This window comes from Sinocyclocheilus rhinocerous, unplaced genomic scaffold (assembly GCF_001515625.1).
Source record: "Sinocyclocheilus rhinocerous isolate Xijiao unplaced genomic scaffold, SAMN03320098_v1.1 scaffold2306, whole genome shotgun sequence".
In the NCBI taxonomy this organism is placed as follows: domain Eukaryota; kingdom Metazoa; phylum Chordata; class Actinopteri; order Cypriniformes; family Cyprinidae; genus Sinocyclocheilus; species Sinocyclocheilus rhinocerous.
In genome coordinates this window covers 552,724-566,156 of record NW_015639792.1, presented here as the reverse complement: position 1 = coordinate 566,156, position 13,433 = coordinate 552,724, and the positions used below count along the sequence as shown (strand labels likewise).

The following is a 13,433-nucleotide window of genomic DNA, read 5'->3' as shown; positions in this document are numbered from 1 at the left end:
TATATGATATACTTTGCTGAAAAACTTATTTCACAGAATTTTCTATGCCTTCTGCCCTCTTATTGGTAGTTCATACTTTTTTTTTAGCAAGTAAAAGGCCTTTTATAATGTTAATGAATTGTCCCCATTCAGATCTCGGTACACGTGTCTTTTTACTGTGAAATCTCTGATGATTTGTATCTAAATTAATAATTTTTACATTCTTAGTAGGCCCTAATATAGCCCTAATAAACATTTAGTGGACTGAAGCAACTTAGGTTAATTGATTCAACATACAAAAATAAATAAAATGTCAAAGTGTTAAAATGTCAATATCTATACAACAGGCAGTTGTGGAACTTTTATCAGTTTTGTCTGCATCTTCATTGCATTGCATTATATGTTTCGCCCTCCCAAAATAAAAACTACAGGGATTTGATAAAAAATTAAGTATTTAAATATAATCTTACTACCGTAGATTGAGAGATACAGAGTGGAAACTGTTATACTGTTATAAGGATCTAATTGATTTACATTATCAGAAATACATTTTACTTTTTGGCCATATAAATAACAGAAACTGTGGCAAATTGAATATTTCTTAATAAAATTGAGATTTTTTTCCCCCTCCTGAAGTATGAGCTCCATATTCTCACAATATCATATGGGCCATAAAAGCCCATATGACACAAAGCTATGAAATGAAAAATACGAAACAAATCAAAAACATAGGCTACAAAACATGTTTTTTAGATTTTATCTAAAGGTTCAATAAATTACTTTCTTTTTTTACTATTATGATTATTTCATATTTCTTCTCAGGCTTTGTAGGTTACGGCTGTTCTGCTGTGCTCCAGGAAATTCTGAACATTGTGTACTTGGAGCACATACTGTATGTAATGTAAATGTTTTCCTTGTCAAACATGCAGCTGAAAGATCAATCAACAAAGGAATCCAGGTGGATCCAGACTGTGACGAGACATCTAGTAAAATTCCTCATCATTATATATAGATATGTCTTGGGTCTCTCCTTTAGTGTGAGTAAAAACTGTAAGTCTCATCACTTGAAAAATGTATAGTGCACTTAAAAACCTTAACAAAAGCAATGATGCAAGTCTTAGCAACCATTACTATAATTATGGTCAAAAATAGCACAATTTACGAGCTATTGATCATTAGATGTTTAAGTTAATCTTTTAAGTCTTCTTGTTATCTTGTTTTATTGCAGATTGTGGTGAGTCAGTGCATGTCTGCTGGGCAGATGTCATTGTCTGTCCTCTGTGCTGTGAAAAGGAGACAAACGGCAGATTTGAGGGATAGTTTGTCCTCTCCAGATACTGCAGTCTCCATTGTCATCCAGACGCCAATGGGGAAGCAAAGTACCAAACCGGTTCTACAGGGTCTTTGTGCTGCGCTGGAGACATGCCCGCGTGGGCTGACTGATAACCTGCCCTTTGCTTACTGATTGATTAATCGTAGAGATGTGTGGTGCATATTTTCTAATCTGGCCTGCTAGTTAGTTCTTTCTGATCTTATCTTTTTTGGGGCTTGTGCAAAAGTCAAGTCATAATCCATCTTCTGTAAGAGAAAGGATGCAGGAATATATTTTTCGATCTCAGAATAAAACCATTTTACAGTGAAAAGATTAGCTTTAATCACCTTATTCAAGTTGCTGATTCATGTAGCAGTAATCTTGAAATTCATGGCAGTGAGTCAATGTAGTGCAATACTTATTTCCCAGAAAACAGAGTGCTATCATCTTTTAGTCATATACTAAGTAGGGGAAAAGGGAGTCTCCCAGACCTTCCTTTCTTAAACATTCACAATCATCATGATCTTTGATGATCTAAGGTTCATTGTAATTGTTTATTTTAATAATGTATGTGTTATGTTCTAATTAAGCAATGAAGGTCACCTATAAGTAAGGTCACGCCATATCCTGGATTTAGTGTTTAAATTCCCAACATACTGTAGCATGGCTTTAAGCAGCCGATTGCTGTTTACATCGGTGATTAGAATGGAAAATAAAAATAGGCTTATTAAAGGGATAATTCACCCAAATTCTGTCATCATTAACTCACCACTTTTTCCAAACCTTTATGAGTTTTTTCTTCTTCGGTTGAACACACACACAAAAAAAAGATATTTTGAAGAATGTTGCTAACCAAACAGTTGATGGTAGCCATTGACTTCCATAGTATTTTTCCTATACTTTAGAAGTCAATGGCTACCGTCAACTGTTCAGTTAGCAACATTCTTCAAAATAACTTTTTTTTTTGTGCTCAACAGAAGAGAGAAACTCATAGAAGTTTGGAACAATTTGATGGGTGAGTAAATGTTGACAGAATTTTAATTTTTGGGTGCACTATCCTTTTAATGACAAATTTCCATGATTTTAAGCAAATCAGTTAAATGTCATCCTTACACTAGTCCCTGAAATGTAAACTGTCAAAAAAAGTAGTATAGGGAGGAAGAGACATCCCACTCATAGAAAACTGATGGATTATTGTGGCTCCTTCTCTCTGTCAAGATATTTCAGGAGGTTTCTTTGAGAGTAACATTAGTCTTCTTCTGTTCAGGGTGTTTTGCGGGTTTGTTGTTCCAAATTTGGAAGAAGAATCTGACTGGTATTTAACAGTGGAATTTGCAGGGCAATGAACTGTGATGTTCACTTAAAACCCGTCAAGACTCACTTACAGCAGGGGTGTGGCTTCACGTGGCAATGAACAGCATTCACATAAGCAAACAATTACACTGCACAAGCTTATCTTCAACTATTTAATTCTACATAAGACACAAAGCTTAGGGGATTTCACCAGGAACTGCCTTGTTGATAGAAATCAGACTCATTATAATTGCTGAGATGTTACTACACTGAATGTTCATGCATCATATCCTAAATGTAAGATTTAGGATATGATGCATGAAGCTCCCAATGAAAAGTAAACAGTGTGTTATAAGCGAAAGAATATTGAAAATGCTGTTATTATTTACTTACCCTCATTCATTTTGTTATTGTTAATTAAAACTAAGTTAAAGCACTGAAAAATACTCAAACTAAAACTGAAATAAAAATGCTACAAAAAATCTTTTGCTAGTGTGTCATTTTCCAAACATTATTTTTTGCCATTAATTGTAATAATCCGTGAGATTGACAACAGCCAGTGGAACTATCCTTTAAAGTGCTTAAATACTCAAATGAGTGTTTAATTAAATTAATTTTCCACCAAAGTTTAATGGAATAGTTCACCTAAAATTGAAAATTTGCAGAAATTTAGCATTGCATCACTTAGGCTAATCACCAATGGATCCCCTGCAGTGAATGGGTGCCGTCAGAATGAGAGTCCAAACAGCTGGGGGAAAAAAACAAAAAAACATCACAGTAATCCACAAGTAACCAACATGACAGTTCATTAATTAACGCCTTCTGAAGCAAAAAGCTGCATGCTTGTAATAAAGAAGTTCATAATTAAGACATTTTTATCTTAAAACCGTCGTTTCCAGCTAAAATGCTAAAACCCTGTATAATATTGCTTTCTCCTGTGAAAAAGTTGTCTCGTCTGAATCAGGAGAGAAATATGCACAGATGAAGCACTACTTATAAAACAGTTCAAAACAGTTCTGGGTAGATTTTGATGTGAGAGGACAACAGGGGATAGACTTTTTCACTGGAGGATTCATTATTATGGATTTGTATTTTTGCGTTATTATGAACTCATATTTTGGTCAGAAGTGATGGATTTGTTGCTACAAACATGCAGCTTTTTACTTCGCAAGACGTTAACTGATGGACTGGAGTGGTGTGGATTACTTGTGGATTGTTGTGATGTTTTTATCAGATGTTTGGACTCTCATTCTGACGGCACCCATTCACTGCAGAGGATCCATTGGTGAGCAAGTGAAGTAATGCTAAATTTCCCCAAATCTGTTCTGATGAATAAACATACACATCTACATCTTGGATTGCCTGAGGGTGAGTAAATTTTAAGCACATTCATTTTTGGGTGAACTGCATTAGTTTCAAAGAGTGAGTGCAGTGTGTACATCTAGTGAAAGTATGCAATGCATCCCATCTAGCACTTTTATCAGCTGTTATCCTTTGTCTGGGAGTATTCATAGATGCAGAAATAGTGCATGCTCTCTGCTCTCATGTCAGATCTACGACTCCTACACTGCTGTTTAGATCTGACTCCAACCTTGTTTCTCAGCTGTGTTCTGTATCTGCTTGCTCCTTCCCCCTGAGCATTTATCACAGGGCAGGCGGAGACAGTCCTGTTTTTGGAACACTACGTGTCACGGCACACACAGTTTGCAGGCTTGCACTGGCTGCTTTCTTCATGGAGCAACTCTATAACAACATGTATCACCTAGATGTCAACAGTAATCACTCATGCCTGCTGGGTCACCTGTTTCGTATCTAAAGGCCATTGCATTTTCATGTGTAAATAGTTGTGCTACATTCTTTTAAATGGTGTGCTGACGTCTAAATGGGAACATGCTGTTCAGAAATTCACGTCATTCAGCTCTGGATGCACAACTACAAAGCGCTCAATTTCCTCATTCTGCTTCTGCAGAGCAAAATATTAGATTTTTGGCAATGAGAGATGAAACAGGAGCCATGTTATGCACAGGCTGTTGCCTCTGGTTACAAACCCAAGATTACACAATATTCACATAAGAAGTGTTGTGCAGTTAACTGGGTATATTGGCCAAAGACCATATGCTACATCAGGGACTGCAAAGGATGTATTATGTAATAGGCCTACAACAAAGAGGAAGAAAAACCTTAGCATGCTTGTCAGGAAGACTTTGTAGGACACTGCATGCATATGAAAGAGCTTGAAGCCCAGAGAATGCACCAAGTGACCACAGTGAGTCAACTGAATCCATTTTAATTTCTGGTGCGCAACTCTCAAATCCTCTCCTTTCAACATGTATGTAGTGCCACTTGTTATAGCGCCCCTGGTGCCGGATATACATTTCTGCCGTTCATCCTCATGATAACAAGATATGAATTCCAAAATATAATCGAAGCAGTAAACAACACTTAGGCAGCAAAGTTTTTAAATACTATTAATTAAAACAAAATAAAAAAACATGAGATTTTATTTGTTCTATGGTGCAAAGGTGTTTTGAGGAAACAGACTTCTAATAATCCGAAGTTTTAGCTGTAGAAATACACATTTATCAGTCGACATATGTTTGAATCTGCAGACAGTGTAATGTGTTCAGTATCATTAAAATAATCGATTTTAACAGCTTAATAAAATGTAAATACAAAATGCTATAGCATAACAGTTATATGTTACTGGTTAAAATAACGGCGTATATACTACTAGTTAAAAACTGAAATGAAACATATTAACACTGTTAAATACTTACAGTAAATCACTTTGTGTGTGCTTTTTTTTCTCTTCAGGCAGTTCGTCGGGCAGCCTTACAGCGCTGAAGAGCACGTTGTACCGTTTGAAGGACCCTTTTCGATTTCCGCCATCTAAGAGCTGGTGGTGAGTGACTGTTACGAACGAATAATGGCGAAATAAATATGATATTCGCATATTTAAATGCTTTAAAATGACCCAGAAACATTTACTTCTGTTTTATACACAGGTGGATTGAACACAAACATGCAGATTTTCGTGAAAACCCTAACGGGGAAAACCATCACCCTCGAGGTGAGGCATAGACGGCTCGGCTCGAGAGAATTCGATACTTCATCTTTTGTTTTATTGCAATGCGGGGCTAATTATATTGCGTTATATGAATCTTTAAGTATAAATGTATAGGATAGGTAGGGTTATAACGTAAGTAAATGCTGTATTTGTATAGTTATACGGAAGCCCTAAATAATGCTAGCGACAAGTCGTGGCTCCGCTAACGTTACGTTCGTACAGTAGAGATTGGAAATGAATGTGAATTGCATCTAAAATGTGCATACAATTGAATACTTAATAGAAATAATTTTAATTTAATTATGCAGTTTTAACTAAAAATTTCCTTCAGTTCACAGCCTCAATATTAATAGGTGTCAGTTACAGTGTAAGAATTAATCATCTACATGTGTAAAAAAAAAAAGATATCAGATTAATAATTTCAAAGACGTATCACTAAAATGTGCATACAATTGAATACTTAATAGAAATAATTTTAATTTAATTATGCAGTTTTAACTAAAAATTTCCTTCAGTTCACAGCCTCAATATTAATAGGTGTCAGTTACAGTGTAAGAATTAATTATCTACATGTGTGTAAAAAAAAAAAAGATATCAGATTAATAATTTCAAAGACGATATCATTTTAAATTCAAAATGTGTTCAAAACACCAAAAATATCAGGGTTAGACCTCAGAGTCAGTGGTTTGTGATTCGGAAAAGTTAAAGTTAGATTTCCCTTGATCTCCTGTACATTAATGATAAATAGCTATTGGTTTAGGTGCAGACAAATATTTATCTCTTCTACATGTGTTAATAGGTTGAGCCCTCTGATACTATTGAAAATGTCAAGGCTAAGATTCAAGACAAGGAAGGTAAGTTCCCTGCTATATATATATATATGTGTGTATAAACTTTTATTTATAAAGAAGTTCATCAAAGTTGTCCTAAGACAGGTTTTGATCCACTTCAAATGTTGACTAGTGCATGCATATAATTATACACACTTAACAGCATTGCACATGGTATGACAAAAGGCTGACTGCTATATGTATTGAATGCAGGAATCCCTCCTGATCAGCAGAGGTTGATCTTTGCTGGCAAACAGCTGGAGGATGGACGCACCCTGTCTGACTACAACATTCAGAAGGTTAGTGAATAATGGTGCAGTCATATAGAACGTTAGGTTCATTGCTTTTCCTGTCATGTAATACACTTCAACTAACTTCGTTGTGGTCATGCATTCAGGAGTCCACACTGCATCTTGTGCTGAGACTGCGTGGTGGTGCCAAGAAGAGGAAGAAGAAGTCCTACACCACCCCCAAGAAGAACAAGCACAAGAGAAAGAAGGTCAAGCTCGCTGTGCTGAAATATTACAAGGTCAGTTTCAACAGTGACATTCAACATCTTCTAAACTCAAGTCTTTTTTGCCAGCTGTGTGTGTTCTGTATTCAGCTTTGGGAGTTGCTAGTATGATTTCATGCTGTCTGTCTTGATCTTCAGGTTGATGAGAACGGCAAGATCCACCGGCTGCGCCGTGAGTGTCCAGCAGATGAGTGTGGAGCCGGGGTGTTCATGGCCAGCCACTTTGACCGTCATTACTGCGGGAAGTGCTGCCTGACTTACTGCTTCAACAAACCGGAGGACAAGTGAAGTACAGTCCTGACAACATGCTCTGTGTAATACAGGAGATTGTCTGTTCTGGAATTTGTACTTTGTAAATAAAATTGGCCTGCCACATTCAAAAATGAATCTCTTGAGTCTTGATTAATATCACTTTTTGGGGTTTTAACTTTATTAGGCATTCAATCTAATATGCTGAAGTGAGAAGTTGGATAAAACTGATGGTAAATGATCATGTTAAAAAAAAAAACCTGATTCTTGGTAACGACATGCAGAATACAAAGTCTATTTTAGATGGGTTATCCTTCATTTTGCACTGGAATATTATTTTCTTACCTTAAATATAACATGCATTTTTATTTTTTAAAAATGTTCCTATTTTTAAAGCTGAAGTGTTTGTTTTTCAAGGTGTACACCTTTAATTACCAATGAATGTAGACTTTTCTGTCACCTGTCACTTATTTTCCCCCTCAGAAGAGTAGCTATTTCTACCCAATAAAATATTTTAGAGCTTGACATAACTAGAAAAAAATTATATTTATTATAAAATGCACATGACAAGATTCTATAATTTTTTTTTTAACTTGTAAATTTGTTTTCAGTTCAAGAAATTACACTTAAAATGTTCATATATCCAAGTTTGGGAACCCTGGTTCTTAAAAATGACATGTTGAGGGAACAAACTAAAATAAGATCTAATGTTATCTTATATCTTGATTTTGAGCTATTTTAAATTATTTACCTTAAATATGATGTGTGTGGTGTTTTTGCCCCATATCCCAGGAATTTCATTTCCATCCAGACTTTAAAAATATATTTCATGTATTGTTCAATGTATTACAAAAGCTATATTGTGCGATAAGTTTTCATATATTTAATGTATGAAGTAGGATGAAAATCATAATACTTTTCAAAAGAACGATTTTTGAAAATGTGACTCTTCCTCATTTTTATTTACATTACAAGATACATTATGAACACTTATTTCAGTCCTGATATCTAGAGTCAAAATGAAGACAATCAAATTTTACATTTTTTATTTTTTTTTAATTACCTGTTGGCGACTGTGTAGGTTTGCTACAGCTAGTCTTGTTATAGCTACAATATGTGCATGTAAACTACACAGCATAGTATACTGATGCGCCAAATGCAGTCCCTTAAAATCCTGGATCCCAAGAAATTTTCTGTTTGATCTCAGATTGACTGTAACAAATAATTTCATCCCCAGGTTTGTATTCAAGTTCTTCGTTATCTAGAGAAAGGCCACATTCCATGCCTGTCTTTACTGTCAGAACTTCATCCTTCAGATGTTTCAGTGTTGTCACGGATCCTGAAGGAGGAAACAAATGCATGGAGAAAAAAAAACATTCAAACATTATATTAGCATGTGTATTTAACACAGCTAACTGGCATAGGTTTACCTTCCCAGAGAATGTTTCTCCCTCGAACAAGTCTGAATTTCATCTTTTTGTCCAGTTGGCCCTTCTGAACTCTACAGCCAGCCACTGGGATCTTCTTTTTCCCAACCGTCACATCAAATGTGGCCAGAACCGAGGCCTCACCTGAAGTGCGAGGGAGAAAACACAACGTTCAAGGGCAAGAAAGACAGCCAACCTCATTCTTTCATTTACACAGCACTAGTTTAAGTTGAAGTCAGTGACTCGTCAGCAGGCCCACATGGAATCTCCACCTGCAGAACTGGGATGTTCATTTCACAGACAAATTTCTATAACTTTAAAAGTCTGATTTTTAACTTTTCTAGTCATTTGTGATACATTTTTTTTTTTTTTGCAAGGAGCTTGCAACTAGAACCATTTATATTCATTATGCAAATTGCCATGACTTTTTAAAATTGCATTAATATTCCAGAAATAACACATTAAAATTTCATCATATATCCAGGTTTTCCCAAGTTTGAAACCTGGTTCCTAAATAAAAATACAGTTGTTGAATTAAATAACAAATATGATGAAGCTTTTATCTTATTTTTTAGCTGTTATAGCTCATTTCAAATTATTTTAATTTGATTTGTTTTACGGCACTTAGAAAAGTGTGTAGAAGTCCCCCAGGGGGTCTCTGGTTGAGAAGCACTGATCTGAATGAATGAAAGCAGTGATTTCTTTTCCATTGGCTGTTGTGGATTCCTACCTGAGAACGTCTCTGCCAAGTTAATGTCTCTTTCTGAGATGTCGCCCACACCAAAATGTACCACATCCAACTCGCACTGGTCATCAGCATCGTAACTTTCCAGTACGTTCAAAATAGCCTCTACTGAGCCGTCAACATCACCTAAAAAAGTGCAGCCAGTCACACAATACGTACTTAGCACTCTGCATTCTAATACCCCATTCTGATTAAAATAATATAGTGTGGAGCTTCATTTTGCCCATCATGAAATATTATTGGTCAACCATGAAATGGAAATCATCCTTATCTATATATTTAATGCATGTTATTGATATTATTGTAAACAATTCATCATGCATTTCATTTTGGCTTGAATGTTTTGCTCAAATGATCATACTCTTCTTAAAGCAGAGGATCTATCATCTCACCTTTGACGATGATGGGCAGTGTGAGTTCCTCTATCTCTGTTTTCTCACTGAGCCTGTGGGAGAGTTTGTGTTTGTTGGCCCGGTACAGGGCCGCCCTCCTCTGTCTCCAGGAGAGATGGGCCATGCTCTCCCTGTCCTTATTATAGCTCTCCTGATGCTGCTTCTGCTTGGCTTCGATGGCCTGCTGGTCTTCTTTTATCTTGTCCTGCTCTTCCATGTAGCTGCGCCACTCCACCACCTCACGGGCCCTTTGCTGAGAGAAAAAATAAATAAAAATCTATGTGAACTATGCCAGCATGGAGGTTAGCCAGTCATAACATATCACACTACTGGTCCAAAGTTTAGAATCAATACGATTTTTTTTAATGCTTCTGAAAGTAGTCTCATATGCTCACAACAAAACAAACAAAACCACATGGAATCTCCACCTGCAGAACTGGGATGTTCATTTCACAGAAGCATTTTGACTAATTGGTCATGCTTTCTTACCAATGTTGATTGTAGCACTCTCAGCTCAACTTAACACATTTTACTATGTTTATGTTTCAATCTGCAGATCAAAATCAGTGCAGGAAAGTCTGTATATATTATATCTAGGCCTGGTTGTAAGGGAAGCATGACTGGCGAAGCTAAAGAATCAACTTTTAATAGAATAAATAGAGTTTAAAATCAACAATATGTGACATTAAAGTTAAACTCACCAATTATAGTTTCCTCTGTGGTTGAAGGCAGTTTGCTGCTCAGGTCGTCTTTGAGTTCGTCTATGAGTTTGTAGATGACTCTGTGTAATCTTAAGGGAATGCCCTTCTTAGCAGCCATCTGCTGAACCGATTTATTTGCAGCGACATTGAACCCATATATGGTTCCTGAACAATGAGGGGGATAAGGAGAGAATTCAAGAAAATGGCAGAAAGTTTGACACTTTGACAAGGCAAACCAAAAATTAAAACAATAGTTCATTTAAGGGCTCTAAATCAAGGATGATATTTGAAAGTCTTCAAGATATTTCTGGAAATTTTGCTGTAATTACAAAGCTGCTCATTTTCAAACTTTCATACTTACAGAAACTATGAGTGGCAGCATATAAAAAAAAAAAAATCAAATAATTAAATTCCATAACTCTAGAAGAAACTGAATGTTCTTGTTTTATGCTTTTTATTACCAGTGTTGGGGAAAGTTACTTTTAAAAGTAATCCATTACAGCTTTGCGTTACTCCCTAAAAAAGTAACTAATTACGTTAGTTACTTTTTATGCAAAGTAATGCGTTACGTTACTTTTGAGTTACTTTTTAAATCTGGGCAGGGCTTGCTTGTTTGTTTTTAATATAAAAAAGTTATTTTACAAATGTAAAAGCCCTGGGCCATGCTCTCCCTGTCCTTATTATAGCTCTCCTGATGCTGCTTCTGCTTGGCTTCGATGGCCTGCTGGTCTTCTTTTATCTTGTCCTGCTCTTCCATGTAGCTGCGCCACTCCACCACCTCACGGGCCCTTTGCTGAGAGAAAAAATAAATAAAAATCTATGTGAACTATGCCAGCATGGAGGTTAGCCAGTCATAACATATCACACTACTGGTCCAAAGTTTAGAATCAATACGATTTTTTTTAATGCTTCTGAAAGTAGTCTCATATGCTCACAACAAAACAAACAAAAAAATACAACAAAAACAGTAATATTGTGAAATATTATTACAATTTAAAATAACTGTTTTCTATGTGAATATATTTTAAAATGTAATTTATTCCTGTGATCAAAGCTGAATTTTCTGGATCATTACTTCAGTCTTCAGTGTCACATGATCCTTCAGAAATCATTCGAATATGCTGAGTTGATGCTCAAGAAACAGTTTTTATTAATAGCAAACGTTAGAAATAGTTTTTGCTGCTTAATAATTTTGTAGAAACTGTGAAACTGCTGTTCAAAAGTTTGGTGTAAGATTAAACAAACAATACTTTTATTCAGCAAGATGCATTAAATTGATCAAATGTAACACTAAAGAGATTTATAATGCTACAAAAGATTCCTATTTCATGTTCTATTCATTAAAGAACTCTGAAAAAAGTATAACGGTTTCCACAAGAATTACGCAGTTTTAAAAGATTTAAGCAGAATTAAACTGTTTTTATGCAAAGTAATGCGTTACGTTACTTTTGAGTTACTTTTTAAATCTGGGCAGGGCTTGCTTGTTTGTTTTTAATATAAAAAAGTTATTTTACAAATGTAAAAGCCCTTTCACAACAGAAGTGAAATGTAAATTCATGTCTGTACAGTAGAGGGCGCCGCTCAAACAAATTGCATTAAAGTCGGCATGAAACGGAAGTTGCAATTGTCTTTTCTTCTGTGCTGTGACGTATATCCGAGTGAAACGGCATCTGAAATGAGAGGGCGGGACTTAATTTCATCCTTCGGGAATTGATTGGATCGTTGGAAGCTGGGGCGTTGCTAACAAAATGGAGGCAGATCTGAATGCCAGTTTGCAGTTAGTTGTGGGGGATTTCTCTCCACTGGATTCAGTCACATGATCCTTCAGAAATCATTCGAATATGCTGAGTTGATGCTCAAGAAACAGTTTTTATTAATAGCAAACGTTAGAAATAGTTTTTGCTGCTTAATAATTTTGTAGAAACTGTGAAACTGCTGTTCAAAAGTTTGGTGTAAGATTAAACAAACAATACTTTTATTCAGCAAGATGCATTAAATTGATCAAATGTAACACTAAAGAGATTTATAATGCTACAAAAGATTCCTATTTCATGTTCTATTCATTAAAGAACTCTGAAAAAAGTATAACGGTTTCCACAAGAATTACGCAGTTTTAAAAGATTTAAGCAGAATTAAACTGTTTTTAACATTAATAATAAATGTTTCTTGAGCAGCAAATCAGCATATTAGATTTCTGAAGGATCATGTGACACTGAAGACTGGAGTAACGATGCTGAAAACTCAGCTTTGCATCAGGAATAAATTACATTTAAAATATTTTAGAATAACAGTTGTTTTAAATAGTAATAATATTTCACAATATTACTGTATTTTTGATCAAATGAATGCAGCCTTGGTCGTGAGCATAAGAAAATTTTCAAATTTTCAAAACATTTAAAAATCGTACTGATTTCAAACTTTTGACCAGTAGTGTGTAACATATATCACACAAAATGCTACAAAATGTAGAATATGGCTCTCTAAAAAGTTTATGATACCTCTGATTCCACCTCCAGGATCTCCTCACCAGCAGAGGGAAGATCTTTCCAACCCACGATCTCCACGGGGATGCTGGGTCCGGCTCTGAATGCCAGTTTGCAGTTAGTTGTGGGGGATTTCTCTCCACTGGATTCACCGCCGACACCCTAGCGTGAAGAAATGTTTTTTTTTTTATTGAGGATGACAACGACGATCAACGGCATAAAACATGCCTAAACAGCACGCGCGAGAGAGAGAGACTGCCTGAATGACTGAGCGCATCCTCCATCAGGTTAAGTCATATTCATGAAAAAAATAGTAATTAGTTTGCAATGTTCTAAGAGTAATATTGTCGTAATATCCTAATATCTTTTCAATGTTTAAGGGTAACGTACTCCCTCATGTCTGGTGTCAGTGCTATAAAGTGAAGCATCAGCTTCAGCTTT

At 35.7% G+C, this 13,433-nt stretch overlaps 2 protein-coding genes across 2 annotated transcripts in view; one reads left to right on the top strand and one right to left on the bottom strand.

Moving 5' to 3' along the window:
- The first annotated feature begins 5,438 nt into the window (after positions 1-5,438).
- rps27a (ribosomal protein S27a) lies at positions 5,439-7,382 on the top strand. Its single transcript, XM_016567968.1, has 6 exons — positions 5,439-5,486; positions 5,590-5,654; positions 6,451-6,505; positions 6,695-6,780; positions 6,879-7,010; positions 7,134-7,382. The coding sequence occupies exons 2-6, from the start codon at positions 5,607-5,609 to the stop codon at positions 7,281-7,283; spliced, it is 471 nt and encodes a 156-aa protein (XP_016423454.1). The 5' UTR covers positions 5,439-5,486; positions 5,590-5,606; the 3' UTR covers positions 7,284-7,382.
- Positions 7,383-8,020: 638 nt separating this feature from the next.
- The window catches only part of mtif2 (mitochondrial translational initiation factor 2), an 11,148-nt gene continuing 5,735 nt past the window's right edge, over positions 8,021-13,433 (bottom strand). The window contains exons 10-14 of the mRNA XM_016567982.1: positions 13,008-13,092; positions 9,809-10,061; positions 9,402-9,542; positions 8,675-8,815; positions 8,021-8,583 (exon numbers count right to left, since the gene is read on the bottom strand). Coding sequence (XP_016423468.1) covers positions 8,411-8,583; positions 8,675-8,815; positions 9,402-9,542; positions 9,809-10,061; positions 13,008-13,092 — 793 coding nt within the window. The 3' untranslated portion in view covers positions 8,021-8,410. The remainder of the gene's footprint in view (positions 8,584-8,674; positions 8,816-9,401; positions 9,543-9,808; positions 10,062-13,007; positions 13,093-13,433) is intronic.